This window comes from Solea senegalensis, linkage group LG4 (genome assembly GCF_019176455.1).
Source record: "Solea senegalensis isolate Sse05_10M linkage group LG4, IFAPA_SoseM_1, whole genome shotgun sequence".
Lineage (NCBI taxonomy): Eukaryota > Metazoa > Chordata > Actinopteri > Pleuronectiformes > Soleidae > Solea > Solea senegalensis.
In genome coordinates this window covers 22,841,344-22,860,094 of record NC_058024.1, presented here as the reverse complement: position 1 = coordinate 22,860,094, position 18,751 = coordinate 22,841,344, and the positions used below count along the sequence as shown (strand labels likewise).

The following is an 18,751-nucleotide window of genomic DNA, read 5'->3' as shown; positions in this document are numbered from 1 at the left end:
ACTGCGATAAAAGGTGAATTCATGCTTGAGAACAAATGCTGTTCAAGAATAAACAAGATGTTAATCTGAATCCACCGCCTGCACACAAGAACAGGGCAACAACACCGAGCACACACAAAGTTCCACGTTGCCGTCTTTAAATGTTTTATGCACCTCAATGGTCATCCTGACTATTCATCCTGACTATTCAAATGAAGAATAGCATCTGAAATGAGCCTTGAATGAAAGAAGAAACTGCAGATGGGAAACAAAAATCACTGGTCGAAGATAAGCGGCAGAATGCCTCCGTCACGTCCTGAACAAACCCTTCCTGTAATTGATATGGTTTCACATCAGGCTCAGTCGCTTCAAAAGATAAGTGATGTGAGAAGTGTGGAAAAGTTTAATTCATTCGCAGACCTTAAAGGAACCTGCACTTTAAAAGTATGTGGGGTGGGGGGGGGCTTGGGGGTTGTATGATGAGATACAAAATGAAGCAATAAAATACCCCTCTATTTTCAAATCACCTTATAACACACATTATGGGTTATTTGGTCAATATAAAAAACGATTTGATAACATTTTCCAATCACTCTGAGTCATCATCACTGAGTGAAATATAATACTTTAAGTTGTAAATTTTTCAACCTGTCAATCCTGAGTCTTGTGAATCAGGAAAGTACCTGTGGCCATGCCGTGCACTCCTTGAGTCGGATGGGACAATGAAAAAGTTACAATGCCCACAGTTGTAATCAACATTATTATGTGACAGGAAGGGTTTTTGAAGACAAATGTTCAACACTGTATCAAAAGACCTTTTAGAGGCACATATACTGTATGCTGACTGTAGGTTTGTGCAAATATTGTGGAAGGAAATGCGACAATTTGTTAGTTGAGATGACAACATTGTGTTTGTAAATGAAGATGCAAAACAACACCGAGGCAAATGCAAACCAAGGAAACCAAGAAAAAAAGCATGCAATAAACTAGACACCATCCTGTAATGTGAGGGCACAGTAGTCGCTAATGCATTATTACACCAATAATCTGAACTACATTATTACTCAAGTACAGTTATCACTACAGTGTTACATAATTCAATTCAATGTACTTTATTGTCCAATAGGGGAAACTTGTCTTGGACCATGTCATTTATACAGGCAGAAGCAGCAGCAGCGATTATTAATAAATAATTATACCAATGTCATTTTTAATTATAGCATAATAATAAAGACAATAATACTACGGCTAATGCTAATAACAATAGCCTCTAAACTCTAAACAAATCAAACGAGTTCATGCAATGCTAATTAAGCCGATCAGCTCGTATCAACTCTCTCCATGTGTCTGAGTATAATCATGGCTAGATCTTGCGATTGCCACGCTGCACACAGGAAGTGATGCATTTTATGTCGAGACAGCAACATTGTGCTAGTAAAGCGAGATATCGCGACACAAAGAAGTGCTCATTAAAAGAGTCAGAAGTGAATTCTAGTGCTCCAAAAAGCCAGGAAATTTGACAAGATAAGATTGACTGGATCTGGATCCTGCAGCCTGCAAGATGAGGACACAGAGAGAGAGGACAGGAAGGAAAGACACAAATTAGAGAGAGTAAGAAGTTAATGTTAATAAAATTTAATAGAGTCATATTCATGCCCTCTCTATTCTAGTCTATCCTCTGAGCTTGCTTATGAACGGTCTGTTCAAAATGAATCAGTAGTTATTACTGCATGAATACTGTAAATGAGTAGTTGTGGGTCAGAACCAGAATCATCAGGGTGAGCATGTACATGTGATTTTCAATAAAACGACTCAATCTCATCGTAAATTGGTGGGAAAAAAAATGTCACTGAATTGTTATGTGATTCACAAAAAACTCAAAAAAACACAACAAACAAAAGCCTGTGTCACACGAATCATCTCCTGACAGTTTCTGCAGAGACACTCGGTGTGTAAGCCATAAGCAAATTCCCCGGAAAATGAAAACCACACACACACACACAGTGTAACATGAGTTACAAACAACCATTGTGTAAAACATGGGGGGAAACATAATGTTAAAAAATACAATGCCACCATTCAGGGTTTTATTCAGGATTGACTCCCAATAGCAAAGTATTTCTTTAATAATATCACAATGAAAGTCTTCACCTTATGTACAATCAAACCACAAATGTAAATGTAGGTTAATATTATAGAGACCATTTAACATAATTTGTAATTATGGATATTTTCTCTTCAAGAGGTCAGGGAAGGGAAGGGAGGGGCCAAACACGCCCACAGTTTGCACACAACAGTATCACCTGTTTTCACTGGCACATATTCACATGTTTTCATCGCTCCGGCTTCAGTCTCCAGTGCATCTGCATCATGGTATCACCTTTCATTCTGCTGGTTCTGTGCTGGCAGTTCAGACTCGGCTGCTGTGTGGACGGTTCGCCCGAATGGTTCAACAACATTTCGACCAATCTCTTCAGTTTGCCTGGGGATATTATGCTCGGAGGGCTTTTCTCCATCAATTACCTCTCCAGCGACCTCAGCCAGAGGACGAGGCCTAACAACATCAGCTGTGAAAAGTAATATGTTTGTATTTTAGTCATTTTTGTCATTTCTCAACCTGACTAATGAGGCTTTTCCTTTGTTTGTTTGTTTGTTTGTTGTCTTCTGCTTGGGATCCCAAAGGGTGAATGAATTTGGACTGGGCCTCTCTATTGTGATGAAATATGCAGTGGACGAGATCAACGCAAACCAAATTGTGCTCCCCGGTATCAAACTGGGTTACGAAACCTACGACACATGCAGACAAGCGGCCGTCATTGTGAGGCCAACGCTCTCCTTCCTCACTGCCAAATCTACCAAAGCACTGTCTGTGGAGTGTAATTACACCAACTATGAGCCCAGGATATCGGCTGTGATCGGTCCTTACAGCTCCGAACTGGTGTCCGTCATTGGAAAGGTCCTGGGATTCTTCCTCATGCCTCAGGTCTTTGTCATGAAGATGAAACTGGACTTGAATTTTGTTTCAGTGTGTTCATCCACTGTTGTCACTTGTGCTGTCTTTGTGTTCTCGCTTCAGATTAGCTACGGTGCAACCAGCGACAAATTCAGCGACAATCTTCTCTACCCGTCCTTCTTCCGTACGGTGCCCACTGACAAGTGGCAGGTGGAGGTCATGGCACTCTTGCTGCATGAGTTTGCCTGGAACTGGGTAGCAGTGGTGGGAAGTGATGAGGAGTACGGACAACGAGGTGTGGAGCAATTCTCCAAGTTGGCGGAGGTTATGTCTATATGTGTGGCCTATCAGGCTCTGATTCCAGTGTACACTAACCCCGAACCAGCAATCAGAACCATCGTCAGTAATATCATAGCAACAAATGTGCATGTGGTCGTGGTCTTTTCTGTCGCTTCGTCCGCTGAGATCTTTTTTAGCGAGGTTAGTGTTGGCACAGAATCCACATCAGAGTGTGATGACACAACTGTTACACTGTTATCACAGTCCTATCTATTACAGGTTATCAGGAGGAACATGACAGCAGTATGGATCGCCAGCACAAGTTGGTCCGTCCATTACAGACTGACGACTCTTCCCAACATTCAGTCAGTTGGCACAGTCATTGGATTCACTGACAGGACACAGAACCTGGACCTGCTCCCCGTCTACACGCATAAGCTTTTTGCCAAAATGAGCGAGGAGAGGCAATCGATGTCTGGTCCGGTACCGACTGCCGACCCCAGCAACCCCTGCCCACAGTGTTGGTACTTATCACCTGCTAATATTACCTTGGTGACAGATCCTGCAGTGCAGCGTACAGCTTTTGGTGTGTATGCCGCCATCTACAGTGTCGCAGAGGCACTGCATAATCTTCTGGACTGCAATTCAACTACCTGTAAATGGGGAATGAAAACCAAAATCTACCCATGGGAGGTGATTTTATTTTAGCTGCTATATATATATATATATATATGTGTGTGTGTGTGTGTGTGTGTTTGTGTGTGTTTGTCTGAAGTTTGGAATTAATAAATAAAATCTTTTGCAGCTGCTGAGGGTTTTGAGGAATACGTCGGTGAACGTCAACGGCACTCATTTAGTGTTTGATAGCAATGGCAACCCAAACATAGGATACAACGTGATTCAGTGGAAATGGGGTGCATCCGGTTTAGATTTTATGCACGTTGGAACCTTTTACGAAAGTCTGTCTATCAACAAGTCGCTCTTCAGGTGGCACACAAAAGACTCCAAGGTAATTTCGGCCATTTACTCGAAAACTGAAACAAACTTTGTCGTTAAAAATCCACCAAATTGTTGGACGCTTAAAACCATGAACATTTTTTGCAGGTTCCTGAGTCCAGGTGTTCAGCAGACTGTGATAAAGGGCAAATCCGCAGAGTCAAAGGCTTCCACTCCTGCTGTTATGATTGTATCGACTGTCTGCCCGGCACTTATCAGGCAGATGAGGGTAATCATTTTCCTCAATTAATCTGACTCTTATTTACAGTACAGTAGAGCAACCTTGTGAGAAATATTCTGATTTTCCAGAGGAGAACATTCAGAACACTTTCATGTGAGCAAAACCTTGTGTTTGCAAGGAAATCGATTTTTCCAAGACTCAATCCTGCTCAGATTCTCCTTTAAACCAGACTTACAAAATGATGTTTTCCATTTTTTGCTTCTGTTCATGAAGACCAAACAGAGGCAGAATAATAACAGTGTCATCCTTCACAAACAGTCATGGTTTGAGTTGGTTTGTTCATTAAAAAAATTGTCCCGTTGTCCTTTCATACTCCAGACGACATCCAATGCACTCTGTGCCCTGAAGGTCAGTGGTCCCTGATCCGCAGCACTAGTTGCACTCAACCCACCTTTGTCGTTTTGTCCTGGGACACACCTGAAGCTCTGGCCATGATACTGGCCGGGGTGCTGCTGCTGCTGTGTCAGGTGTCTGTCGGGGCCGTGTTCCTGAAGCACTGGCAGACCCCGATGGTCATGGCTTCAGGTGGGACTCAGAGTTTGGTGGCTCTCCTCAGCCTGATCGGAGGCTGCCTCAGCCTGCTGCTTTTTCTGGGACAACTGGGGGACACAAAGTGTCGTCTTCAGCTGCCCCTCACCTGCTTTTTCCAAACGGTCGCATTCGCCATTGTCGCGTCCATTTCACTGCAGGTGAGGATTGACATAGACTATTCATTAATAAAACGACATATAAAAAGAGCACATTGTGAACGGGCTCAAATCTTCTTTTCTTACCGACAGATATTCTACGTGACTGAGTTTCCAGACAGAGCGGCCTCTCAGCTCCACATCATCAGAGGCTATGGGAGCTGGCTGTTTGTGCTCGTGTGCTGTGTCGTACAAGCCGGTCTCTGCAGCTGGTTTGGTCACGAGTCGCCGTCGCTGTCCGAACACATGGCTAATATGAAAATAACGTTTGTGAGTGACTTTCTGGCATGTCCGGTGACACCTTTGATTGGATTTGCCTTAATGCAAGGTTTCAATGCTTTACTGGCCCTGGTGTCATTCATGGCCACGTTCATGGCCGTGAAGCCTCTTCATCAGTATAACCTGGCCAGAGACATCACCTTTTCCTGCCTGATCTACTGTGTGATTTGGGTGACCTTTATTCCAGTTTACATAGGCTTAAGTGACAAGGGCAGAACCATTGTTCATGTTTCGTTCGACCTGGGAAGCAACTTGGGAGTGGTGGTCGCCTACTATGTCCCAAAATGCTACTTGCTGTTGAGGAAACCAGACTTAAATAAACCAGAGCAATTCTGTACCTTTCTAGAGGCTGTTCCACCGAGACCAGCTGAGGAGGAGCCGCAGACACAGCCTGGGAAATAAACCTCTGAAAGATTACACAGCACAATTCTTATTTTAAAAAGAATACAAGAATCACACCTTTCATAAAACGATTATTTCTATGGTTTGTATGTGAGTGATGAAGTATACTGCTTTATTCCTATATTGATGAACCTTTCAACCACGAATATTTAAGTCACATAAACTGCATGTAAAAAGCATCTCATTGCAATTTCATTCAACTAGATATTAAATAATACTTGTTTGTCTTGTGATAGAAAACACTTTTAGCAAAATGTTCATGTTGTTTACAATTAAATACACCCACTGAAAACAATAAAATAATAAACTGGATGTGGGAGCTATTCTTATGTTTATTGTAGCATCAAAGATAATGGAGATTGAAGCGAAATATCAACATAAATGTATCCAAATTATGATTTTTAACATTTTAACAAATTCCTGATGTACAGAGACAACATTTAAAATGCATGTCTCCTTGTATGATTTGTATTTTTCTTTAAAGATTCAGGCTGAGCAGATTTTATAGTTGAAAAATGAACTCGCCTCTGCCCTCTGGTGGATAAACTATGTAATGGCGACACTGTTTCAGAAGCACTAGCACCATTGTTTGTTTTTTATGAAGTGTTGCATAAACCTTCTGTATATGCACATTACCATATTGTTTGTAAGAGAAATAATCACAAAATCAAAAAATAACTTATACTCAAATTCAAATTTATTGAGCTAAATAAGCAAAGAAGCTCCCATATTTCCTCCTTGTCATTTGTGTGTAAATAATTTGAAAAATCACTTATTTGGTAAAAAAAAAAAAAAAACACACAGATATATAGTTTATCTAGTTTTATTTTAATTAATTCCGAGTTCATTTGCTGTAATGGTGTAATTTCTGTGCCAAAGTATTAACAGCAAAATAAATAAATAATTAAATAAATAAAATGAGCACTAAATGAGCAGTCCACTCCAAAATAAAACCAAAACAGTTAAGCTCAACACTATTATATACTGTATATCAAAGATATCTCAATTTCTATTGAAATGGTTTTATTTTCTCCCCACACTAGTACTGGAGGCCCCCTGGTGATTAGTTTGCTCATGTCTCCAGTGACAGGACACTCTTCATTGTACAAAAATGTATGGTTAAGTGTATGAGCACATGATGAGCAGCTGAAATGATGTAATGTCTGTTTTTTTGTCTGTATCTGGAGTATCCTGTACCTGCACCCTGAGTGTAAAAGTACACGTTCAGACCAAAGGTCTGTTTAGAAATCATGTTTGGTTGTCTTTGTGTTATAAATGAGTGCGTTGTCCAGACATCAGTTTTGAAAACGTTGATCTCAGCTCTGAAGTTGACCTCTTTGAACATTAAACACTTTAAAATCAAGCAGACAAAGAATGTTTCATCTGTTCTGTGTTTGCCCTCCCTTATTTGTCCCTGAAATGAAATAAGTCACAGGGCTTACACTCTCACTCTTACTCAGGACGTTTTATATCCTCCTACTGAAGGTGTGGTTAAGGATTTATTGTTCCATGATTGTCTTAAATGTATAAAAAAAATCATTTTTAAGAATTAACTCCAACATGTGTTTTATTTTCGCCCGGAAATATGACCTACACTTATTATCACGTCGTTCCCATGGATGTATTATAAGAACTGGATAGAGCACCGCCCCCTCTGGAGGGCGTGTCCCATAGTGAGATGCCTCACTCATGTTTCAAAGAGCGGGGGTTAATTTCTTAACCTAAAATTCTTATAATACATCCATGGTTGTTCCCCAACTCTGACCAATAATTACCTTCGAAGCCTGATTTTAACCCAATCAGAGGAGGGATAGGGGCGGGGCTCCTTACACTTAAAACGTAGGTTGTAATTATTTAAACACGTGGCTCATTTGTCGGAGTTTTATGTAGTTGTACCTATTATTATTAAGATTAAAGTAAGTTTTACCCGACCGTCTTCACTGTTGTTGCTGTCTAAAACAGCCCGAACCTTCATGACTTCATGTTCCGGCTCTCTTAGCAACGGTTGCTAACAACTGAGGCTGCTGCTGTTAATCTTCAGAAAAGTCTCCGTGTTCGTCAGTTTTAAAACTTTCAGCTGGTGAGATGAATTCCTTTTTCCTTAACAACCATAACTAAGATTAATGTAGTCTTTTGTAACAGCTATGAAGGAAAATGCCGACTTTTAATGGTTTGACTTGGTACTAAAATACAGTGTGTGTGTGTGTGTGTGTGTGGTAGTAGTTTCCATAACGTGTCCTATAATAGTATAATGCCTCATGTTAACTATTCTGTAAGATTATAATTAAACATGTTGAACTGGCTTTATACTACATGTAGATGTTTGATTGTGATGCCTTGGATTAAGAATTCTGATGTTTATCTTATTTATGTCATTTGTATAATAGTATAACCTTTACAAAGTGCTTCACGAAGAGCAGAGATGATGATGAAGAAGAAAACAATGAAAATAAATATGTCATACTTCACATCCTGCTTAAAGGAAACTGCTTTTTTGAACATATTTGGTCTCAGGTTCTGTTTTCATTGGATGTTGACGGATGTTGTCTTTGATTTAACGCAATAAACAATTGCATATTTACTGTATACACATGTTTTGTTTAAAGTATCAGCTCACATTTTCATATTTCTTACCAGCAAAGCACAGTTGAAACCATATCTTGGAGAAGATCGATCACAAGTGCACTCTCGGACAGTAAGGAGATGGATATCGATGGTATTGATCTTATTGTTATTCATCCATTAGCTTTCTCAAATGATAGAACATGCCTTATGTGAATGAATGAACAAATTAATCAATGAGTTGTTTGACATTGAATCAGAATCAGAGCTCGCCAAACTGCAAAGACAGTTCAGGATCATGGAGGGAGATCGACAGGCTTACAGTATGGAGGCCAGAGAGCAGATCCGCAAACAACAGTGAAGAATCAATAAATCAATTAATAAAAACATTCTCTGGCGTTACAATGTACACAGTGTTGTGCCTTCAATCCCCTAATGAGTTGTTTGTGTGTTGTGGGTGGAGGCAGGAGATAGACAAGTTGCTGAAGGAGCAGGAGGAGCTGCATCGAAACCTCGGTGTGTCTCAGAGCTTGTCTCGCCATCAGCAGGACAGCGAGGACGCCGAGAGTCTCCGAGCTCTGCTGGAGCAGAGGGACATGTTAGAAGAGGAGCTGGGAAAAGAGAAGCAGTGTCACAAAGACTTGAAAAGAGAGGTTATTAAAGTCCCTTTTTGTTTTTTTATAGTATATACTGGATATTGTGTCCTCATGTCATGTGTCTGTGTTGTGGGACAGATTGCAAACACTGAAGTGAAGCTGGCACGGCTGAGAAAAGGAGAGGTCAGCAGTCGTGACTCTCAGACATCTGAGGTACGACGGACTAAGAAGGCCGTGCAAACGCTGGAGTACAAACTGGACAGGGTGAGCCGTGACCACTTCTCTCTGATTAATAGTACACAACTTTACATTCTACTGTAATATTTGCAATGTTTGTGTACAACATCCTTTTCAGGCTTTGACTCGCTTCAATGAGCAGCTGACTAAAAACAGCCGCCTGAGAGAGGAGCTGCAGACACTTCAAATCGAGCGTGTCCGTTTTCAGCAACTCCACAACAGGTTGGACAAGGTCAGACTGTCGCGCTGCTGATGATTCAAAGTGTTGTGTTTGTTGAGTTGGTTATTTTGTGGCTTTACGTTGTCAAGTTTGACAAGCACATCCGTCGGTCAATGCGTGTTCTAGGAGCTGCAGGAGGTGCGCAAGAAGATCGGGGAAGTAATCAACCTGTCCACTGCTGCGTATGATGCCAGGTCAGAGTTGAGACTGTTGTGTAGTGTTGTAAAAGTGTGGACGCGCTCTCCACGATCCCAGAATTTATTGATTCTTCTGCTAAAGTGCGGAGGCTCAGTCCAAAGTGACTGCAATGAGGGAAAAGGCGGTGAAGGACCTGGCCCAGTACAATGCTGAGATGAAGGAACTGGAAAGGGTGATTGCACACGAGAACTGCCTGAAAGAGTTCATGAGCACCAAGTGCAGCGAGAGGAGCGGCCAGGACAACGGCCAAGACATGGGACACAAACAAGGTATGATGTCAAAAATTAAAATTGCAGTTTTTACATCATGCCATACACTCACTCTCATCTTCCATCCATCCATTTTCTTCTGCTTTACATAACTTTTAAATATAATATATATGTATTTATACATATGTGTATGTATGTGTGTGTGTATATATATATATGTATACATATGTATGTATACATATATATATATATATATATATATATATATATATATATATATATATATATATATATATATATATATATAATTCAAACCATTGATCAGCTCCACATGAATCTCTATGTTTCTCAGTACTTATTTATTTTTTTTTTTATTATTATTTATTTATTTCGGTCATGACATTTAGATCACTCATCACATAACAGTGTACAGTGGGGTTTACACTTTAACAGCGTCAGCGTTAAGTGAATTCTACCCTGTTAAAAAACCAAAAAACAAAACATGAATTCAGCTGTTTGACAAGATAAACAGTCCTTGCCTCTGCTCTCCTGGTGTTGTATACACACAGACATCACTTCTCACGTGTGATGTCACCGTCACATAATCAGGACTCTGCTTTCTATTCATACGACGGTGGTCGTTCCAGTGTCGGAACAGCAGGAGCAGCAGAGGATGGATGCAGGGGAAGAGTCGCTGGATGCTCTGGAGGAGGTTTTTGAAAGAATCTGCACAGTGACAGAAGAGAAGGATCTGGACATGCTGGTGACCAGATTCATCCAGGGTAAATCTTTTTTTAAAATGCATGTGGTCTGGATACGTTATATATATACTTAGTGGATTTAAAATGTATCACATTGTGGTTTTATTGCACAGCTGAAGACCGGAACTTAGCGCTCTTCAATTTTGTTAATGAGCAAAACACTGAGGTTGAAGCCCTGAGGGATCAAATCAACCATGTAAGTATGTTTCCTTCTCCTGGCTGGTTCTCCTGCTCATGTGTAACTTGATTTCTAGTCCACAGTCACAAAGAAAACATTATCATTTTCACCAACGAGGTTGTGTTTTTAGCCATAGTTTGATGTTTGGCTTTGAACAGCATAACTCAAAAAGTAAAGGATGGATTTTTACAATAAACATTAAATGAGTTAATAAGTAAGCGAGAGTTAGACACTGCCGGAATGTGAGTGACCTTGGTGGAGGCATTTCATTTATCTGAAGTATGTGACTGTGCAGATGCAAGAGGAGATGGAGCACTTTCGAATGAAAGGTTTGCAACAGGAGCACGATCATCGCTCTTTGCTCAGAGACATTGACGGACAGCTGAAGGAGACAGAGTCCAAAGCCGATCACTATGAAAGCAAAGCCAGCATCATAAGCAAAATCCTGGACAAGATTAAAACAGGTTTGCCAACATATCATTTAGTCATTTCTTTCAATGATTCCATTGGATGCCTCTTAAGTGCTTAATTTATGTCATTAGTATAGTGTGTGTATATATGTGTATATACATATATATATATATATGTATGTATATATATATGTATGTGTATATATATATATACATATATATATATATATATACATATATATATATACATACATATATGTGTGTATATATATACACATATACTGTCCAGTATAGTCTGGGTCGCTGACTTCTCTAGGGTACATGCAAGACAAGTGTGGCTGTGCCATTTTTGAAAAGGCACTGCATATAAATGTGCGTGTAATGAATGGTAAAGCTGCCGTGTAAAGTGCTTTGAGTGGCATACAGACTGTGTCCTGAATATTTGACCAGGAAATGTCCCATGGAAATGACATGTACTGTGTGTGCTTGTATCTCATATACCCACTGATTCATTACTAGAATACCTACTGTACGTACAGCACATGACAGCTTTGACTTTTTGACTTTTTTTTGACCCGCTACACAGGAGTGAACAGCACCTTCTCTAAGCTACAGTGTGACCGCTCAGTGATGGAGGACATGCTGGGCCTGTCGAAGGGGATCAGCGAGAACAACATCATGTTCTATCTGGGTCTGGTAGAACAGAAGACCAATGAGCTGCTCACCATTCAAGATTTCCTCAACTCCAAGGTAATCTGCTGAACTGTGGCTCCTCGTGGGAACATCATTCCCATCACTTTAAATACAGTATACATCTGTACTTCTTTGCAGGATTTAGAAAAGGACTACAATCCAAGAGACCTGGCTAAAATCCTTTTGGGTCAAAATCCAGAGCATCTTCAGGAAAACACCAAAATCCAGCCAACAATCAACAGGTCAGCCTTTTTTGCCCTCTGGATATCCACATATTTGTAATTAAATCTTTGCATGTCCTGACAAACATGTGTCTCCTCAGTGTGGCCTATGATGCAGAGGAGACTGTCGTAACTGACGAGGAACGACCACTTTCACAGGAAGAACTGCGCAGAAGAATTATCAAAGTGAGTTCTACATAGACGGGAAATGACTATTCATAAGATCAGTTTTTTTGGCAAAGTATTATGGTGTTGAATGTGATTTTTGTAGGTTCAGTAGGAGTTCAGCCTGTGCACAGACAGCTGGGACTCCCTGGAAGACGGATCAGACACATTGACCTGATCAGTTTAATAATGATGACCCCCCCATCCCTGTTCTCATTATACACAGTCTATGGTCTTGTTTTCACTATTTAGCATAAGTGGAGGCCATGGCTATTGACGGAACCAGCGTAAAAACCTTGCAGTTTGCGCATGTGCACATTAAAGGTCATTAAAGCTCAAAAGCATGTTGTGTATTTCATCTTTTATTATAAATCATGAGCCTGCTATATACTACAGTATATGCTGATTTGTTTAGCTGGAGCTAATTTGCTTTTGGGGCAATTAGCTTTGGAGCCATAAAGATTTTCAGACTCTGGTAACCAGCTGTGCTTTTGATGTGGGACTTGCCATCTGGCTTTGACTACACAATCTGGCCTCCCTTGCTGGCTGTTCTCCATTACATGGTACATGGTGCTATACTCAAATGAAAAGGTTGAGGGCAGCAGAACCTTTTGTAATTTTTAATTTGCTCGCCAAGCCCTTGATTCGGAGTTAGTTTCTACCATCGACTGTTGGTGGAATTATAATTATGTGTGTGTGCGCGTGTCAGTGCCGTTTCCTATCATAAACTATGTACTCATTTGGTTAAAACGGCGACACGTCTGTCAAACCGTCCTCTGTTCAGCAATCATTAACATCAGTGAGCTCAGTCAGTCACTGAAGGCACACTGGCAGATTACCATCCCTTCTTTGTGTGTGTAGCAGTGATATCGGGATAGTGTGTGTGTCTTGTTTTCACCACCAGTCAGTGTGATGTGCAAGGATAAAAAAAAAAAAAAATCACTTTGATTCTCAGTAGTTTCAAATGTCATCTTATCTAAACATCCTGACGTGAGCCTGGCGTTCACTTATTTAAGAAATACATTTTTACTCACTCCTCTGTGAAACAATTAACAAAGCCTGTGACTATATTTAGGCTTTAAAGGTCAAAGGTGATTTTTTCTTTTTTTTATAATACATTTGCAAGTAAAGGGGTAATTCAACAAAGGCGTAACGACGGAAATGTCAGTTATCCTGCCTGAGTTGAGCGGTAAATTAGATAGGTGTGTTTGTTGAGCTCTTCCCTTTGCGTGTTTTGACAGCTGTAATTGTTGTTACTCTGTAAACATTTACGCCTGATGAAGCAGCGGCTTCACTTGTATCTCCTTCGCGGTGTCAACTGTGGCGCTATGAAAACAGATTATCACAGAAAAAAGGGTGCCGTGGAAATGCAGAGGGGTGGGAGATGAGATGGAGGAGGCTGCTTTTGAAATCCAAACCTCACTCAGCCTCCCCTCCCTCCCTCCCTCCCTCCCTCCTTCCACCAAAGCCTCCTGACAAATTCTCTGTGCACACGGCTCGCTGCATTGCCATAGAAACATTCTCTTTTATCACAACAGAAACCTCATTTCCTGCTCCTGACAAAAGAGACCCCATTGCCTGTAGAGACCGCCTGCAGCAGCCATTTCCAAGGCCCTCCTCCTTGTGCAGGCTGTACCTACCAGCAGCAGCCACCCCCCCGGCCTCCTGCCATCCTCTACCTTTTTGGCTCCACCTCTCTTCATAAGCACATTTTCCACCTTGTCTGCAGCTCCAGTTGCTTAATACTTTTTTCCTAGTGCACTTTCTCTGCACCACCTCTCTCTCCTGTCATTTTAGCCTTTACTTTTTTTATTTTGTATACATTGTAGACTGTTGAGTTTGCATTTAGGTCAGCTAAGCTTATCATAATTAAAAGGTAATTTTCTAAACAGCTCTTTGGAAACACATACACACCCAGCCATGCCAACAAGAACAAACAGGCACAGCCACAGGTAGAGTTTCCTCATACACTCTTATCTGTGACCTGTTCTTCGTTAGACTGCTGCACCTTATTAACGTCATGTCTGTCGTTGTCTGTCACTCACTCTTCACTCAGTCGGCTAAAGGACTAATCCTGGAGTTCATTTTGTGTCAGTCGACTTGCAGTTAAAGAACCTTTTTCTTTTCTTGTTCTTGTCAACTTTCTCCTTACTCTAAAGGTTTCTTAGCACGGCGACCTCTTAAGTGACCCCTGGAGATTACACCAGCCCTCTGTCTCCTGTCTTGTGTATTTATTTGGGAATTTTTCCCCAGGTATTTCCCCAGAAAGATTGTCTGACTATGACTATGCTCCGTCCCCTTAAAAACGCCCCACCCACAACCAGTACTCCCACCCACATCCCTCCCTCCCTCCCTCCCTCGCTTCCTCCCTCAATGTTGCTTAGCAACCTCCTGCCTTAAGAGCTAGTACATTTTTCTGACCAATCAAATGAGTGAGCACGTTTTTGAATGGTGTCCAGGGTTGAAAGATTAGACTATTGTTTCTACCATCGAATCCCTTTCCATTCATCAGGTTTTTGCACCTCGCAAATAATTGAATCTATTTCCTTCTCTTGCACATACACTGCATGCTTTGAATCATTCTCAGTACTAGTTAGTCCTCCACAGCGTGTGCTGCCAGTCCACCACTGGATGGCAGCACTGACGGTTCCTCTGATGCCACATAGGCTGCAAGATTTTTTTTTTTTCTTTCACTGCTGTTGCTAAGCAATCCTGACTATCATGTCTTACCTGTGTAACATTTGTGAATTTTTACAGATGCCCCTGACACCATTTTGTCTTTGTTTTTCCATGTTTTTTTAAATGCATCACGTAGGAAAATTGAATATGGGCTGCGCCGCAAAACCCATTCACGTCCAAGCTGATACTGTAACCTTCTAAATCCAGATATTCCAACAGGAAAACGAGTGAACAAGTGCAGAGAATAATTCATGAATGAATGGGATGCCTGCCAAGCCAGTTTTTTGGGCGAAATATTGCAACAGCTTCAGTTGACTTCATGTCATCATCATGCAGGAGGCAGGAAATGTGCTCTTGAGTGATTAGGCTAGGCCAGCAGCTCTTGTCTTCCACTTAAGCAGCGGCAGAAACAGCCACTTTTTTTCCTCGGCTGATGCAGCTCTGTGTTTTCCCTGAATATAAACCTCTGAAATTTTTCCAACCAGTAATTGAACACATTATCGATGTGATCGAGCACCATTTCAAGTTCCCGTCATTAATGATCGTGTTCTCTTTCACACACTCTCTCCGTGCCTGTAACCCCCCCACCCAGTCCCTCATCTCAGCTGTGGTTGCAGCAGTGCAGATGGTTCTTTGTTGGTGCTTCACAATGGGTCTAAGGTCAGTGAGCCTCATGCCATCAACACACTCAAACTTCTTTAGTCCAGCTGTCTCGTGCCTTCATTTTTTTACTCAAATATATATATATATTTTTTTTTTTAAATCAGGCATCACGATAGCTCGTTTTTACGTTATCTGGTTGTCAGTCAGGAAGTTATAAAAACCACAGATGTAAAAAGCAGAGACACCCTGGACCAGGCTGTAAACAAATAAAGATAGTTTTTTACTTTGACGTCTGAGCCACACCTTCACTGTAATCAGTGAAGTGCTTGTCACATTACTTGAGTCTTTAATCCGTCTGTAGCCGCGTCGTAGTTGTGGCAATCTGCGGTGCGAAAACCAGAATATCAGATTAGCCAGAGACATAAAAATGCTAATCTACAATCTGTTCTGTGATCCCAAACCAACACATGATTATCATTCAAGAGGTAACGTAATAGTCTCAGTATTGCTTAACTGTTAAAATATAGATTCAGTCAGGGAGTAACATCATCTGCTGATGATGATGATTATTGTAATTACTAATCTGGCCGTGACTGAAATAAAACTCACTGAAATCTAATGTTTTCACTGTGTTCAGTTCAGTGAAAGGATCTTAGTCCTATTCCACAACAAGCAGAAATCCATGGAAATGTTACCCACTGAGGGTAAACTCTGTATTTATATATATATATACATATATATACACTGCTGGGCAACATGGTGTTCAGTTTGTCATTCAGCAGTAAAGAGCAGGTAGAGTGGAAGGCGGGAAAATAGAAGAAGGAGGCGGAGGAACAGTTCATGCAAAGCAGCAGGAATTACTGGAAATTTCCACTTTTCTCTGAGAGGACTTGCAGGGGTGGAGCTACGAGATAAAATAAATAAGGTAGTAGAGTTGGAACCGAACGTCCAAACTCAAGAAGGAAACATTTGCTATGTCTGGTGTGTGTTTTAGGTCTGTTCGTCATACCAGACTTTTTTCTCCACCCATTTCTTTGTAACTTTTAAACAATCGCAATCCCATTTCCACTCGAGCAGTACAACATGATAGATAGATAGATAGATAGATAGATAGATAGATAGATAGATAGATAGATAGATAGATAGATAGATAGATAGATAGATTGATGTGATGTATTATGCATGTTTGATGTTTTAAAGGGCCTGTTCTGTATGACGTATTATTTCTCAAACACGAGTGCCTGCTGATTTATCTGAATATTTAATGGATCGATTGGCAGATGATATGTATGTCGTCCTCGGGGCTGAAACATGCTTCTCTTTTGCCAGTGCTGTGTTTTAACAACAAAGGAAAGGAAAGTATAAATCAATGCACGTGCCATGTATTTGGGCTTGTCTCAGATCTGCGTGGTAGGAATCTGGTTGCTATATATTCACTGTATATCTGTCATGTGTTTCCATCTATTTTCAAAGGTGTTATGACAGCTGCTTGCTTTCACATTATAGCTACAGTTTGGTCACTATTTAAAGGCACATCTTAAGTTTTCTCTGCTGACTAATGTGGTTTCTTGCAGGCAACAGGTTGTAGGGATGGAGCCTTTTCTTCACCAGAGATAATACTAATAATCTCCCTGAAGCCTCTTTCACACTGGGGACCACGCTTGTCCACTCGTGCATGAACTGTGATGCCACTGACAAAACCATGAAGAAAAAAACAACAACACCACCACCATGATCCTCAGTCATAATGTTTGCGGTTACTAATTTGCATCTTTGACTTTGGTCTCTCTTTCAATTCATTGTTCAAATGATTCAATTGAGCTTGAACCCAAGTTTTAATAAGTCTGGATCACTACAGACGTTCTTCTGCAAGGTTTTCCAGCAGCAGACTACAGCGTCACATCAGCAAACCCTCTGCTCTTCAAAGTAGGGGAATAAATCGTCTTTAAGATACAGAAAACCTAACCCCAAGTGGTCAGGTGCTATCTGATTGCAATCCGATTACAGAAAACACATTTTAATGCCAAAGAGGGCCACAGTCATCGCATCGCATCTCAGAGTCACTTGACCTGGGAGTCATTTCCAATGAAGCACATGCTTACTTGGGATTAATAAATGTATTTATTTAAAGTAGTGGTAAAGACTAGTGGCTCACTATCAGAAAATGAAAGGAGATGTTTGGTGGCGAGTAGGAAGGAAAGAGCTGAGAGAAATGAAAGTAAAACAAGAGTTTATAGTGGCATTTCTATCCAAACACAGGAAGCACAGCCAAAAGTTAGTATTAAATGTTAGAAGTCCAGCATCAAACATCATTACTGGACTCATTTAATACTAACGTTGGCTGTGCAACAGTGGTAAAAAATAAATACATATAGCACTTTTAAAAGTCTGGATGGGATTATAGATGAATATTCACCACCATGGTCCAGTACAGTAGCCACATTACTGGAGCTGATGCATTTTACTGTCGCCCATCTCATGTCTGCCTTCATGCATTAATAACGAGTCCTGAAATATCTACTACACATGGTAGTAGACGGAGACAAGACATGTTTTCATGGTAAGAAATAAGCTGAGGTTTGACTAAAAACATCCTGTCGCACAAACATCCATTTTCACCAACTGACTCAGTCACAGACACATGATTTAAATCTAAAGTTAACTGGGACAAAGGGGTTTGAAACATTTGGGATAAAACGGCAGCATTGTTTAGCCATTTTCGAAATCCTGCAACACTGAAGAGACATGTCAACCACAGCAGCCTCAGAAATAACCAGAGGCACAGGATTTCAGGATCATTGGCTCTGTGCCACTGAGGAGCTTTGGTTTACATTACGTGTGTTTCTGTAAACACACATCACCGGTCTATGCCACAGAACTAAACTATGTGTAAAAAAGATTTCTGTTTTCACTTTTTTGTTTCGTATGTTTATTTTTACACGCTCAAAGTAAGCGCGTAACTTTTGTTGCCTCTGATTTTTGCAAACAGAAACAATGGAACATTGTTTGTATGAAAAAAATGAAAATGGGCTCTGCCAAGCAATACTATCAGACCTGACTGAGGGAGCATTTGTGTGCACATAGCAGCAATGAAGGGGATGGAAATGGAATTGTGAAACACACTTGTGGGTGCTACTTCTTGTTTTGAGTGACAATGTTGCCGTTGCCTTTGTCTGTTCTGACAAAAAGTGAAACTTGTTTCTG

At 40.8% G+C, this 18,751-nt stretch overlaps 2 protein-coding genes and 1 long non-coding RNA gene across 7 annotated transcripts; all 3 read left to right on the top strand.

Moving 5' to 3' along the window:
• Positions 1–2,349: 2,349 nt before the first annotated feature.
• On the top strand, positions 2,350–6,231 carry LOC122768543 (taste receptor type 1 member 3). Its single transcript, XM_044024611.1, has 8 exons — positions 2,350–2,555; positions 2,662–2,962; positions 3,056–3,412; positions 3,491–3,904; positions 4,017–4,220; positions 4,316–4,436; positions 4,767–5,137; positions 5,228–6,231. The coding sequence occupies exons 1-8, from the start codon at positions 2,350–2,352 to the stop codon at positions 5,813–5,815; spliced, it is 2,562 nt and encodes an 853-aa protein (XP_043880546.1). The 3' UTR covers positions 5,816–6,231.
• A 1,323-nt stretch (positions 6,232–7,554) lies between these two features.
• Positions 7,555–12,469, top strand: odad1 (outer dynein arm docking complex subunit 1). Of its 4 annotated transcripts, none has more exons than XM_044023136.1 (14): positions 7,559–7,895; positions 8,453–8,531; positions 8,638–8,734; positions 8,841–9,030; positions 9,112–9,237; positions 9,329–9,442; positions 9,557–9,624; positions 9,710–9,897; positions 10,485–10,619; positions 10,712–10,794; positions 11,072–11,240; positions 11,773–11,936; positions 12,018–12,121; positions 12,202–12,365. In XM_044023136.1, exons 2-14 carry the CDS (start codon positions 8,519–8,521, stop codon positions 12,299–12,301), a joined length of 1,551 nt encoding a protein of 516 aa, XP_043879071.1. In that variant the 5' UTR covers positions 7,559–7,895; positions 8,453–8,518; the 3' UTR covers positions 12,302–12,365. The 4 variants fall into 4 exon arrangements, with proteins under 4 accessions (XP_043879072.1, XP_043879071.1, XP_043879069.1 ...); XM_044023135.1 differs by adding an exon at positions 12,372–12,469 and having other exon boundaries at positions 7,560–7,895; positions 8,453–8,734; positions 12,202–12,286; XM_044023134.1 differs by having other exon boundaries at positions 8,453–8,734.
• A 1,542-nt stretch (positions 12,470–14,011) lies between these two features.
• Positions 14,012–18,665, top strand: LOC122767662. Of its 2 annotated transcripts, XR_006360233.1 has the most exons (3): positions 14,012–14,217; positions 15,537–15,604; positions 17,122–18,665. It is a non-coding gene; the product is annotated as an uncharacterized LOC122767662 (long non-coding RNA). The 2 variants fall into 2 exon arrangements; XR_006360232.1 differs by lacking the exon at positions 14,012–14,217 and having other exon boundaries at positions 14,641–15,604.
• The last annotated feature ends 86 nt before the right edge of the window (positions 18,666–18,751 follow it).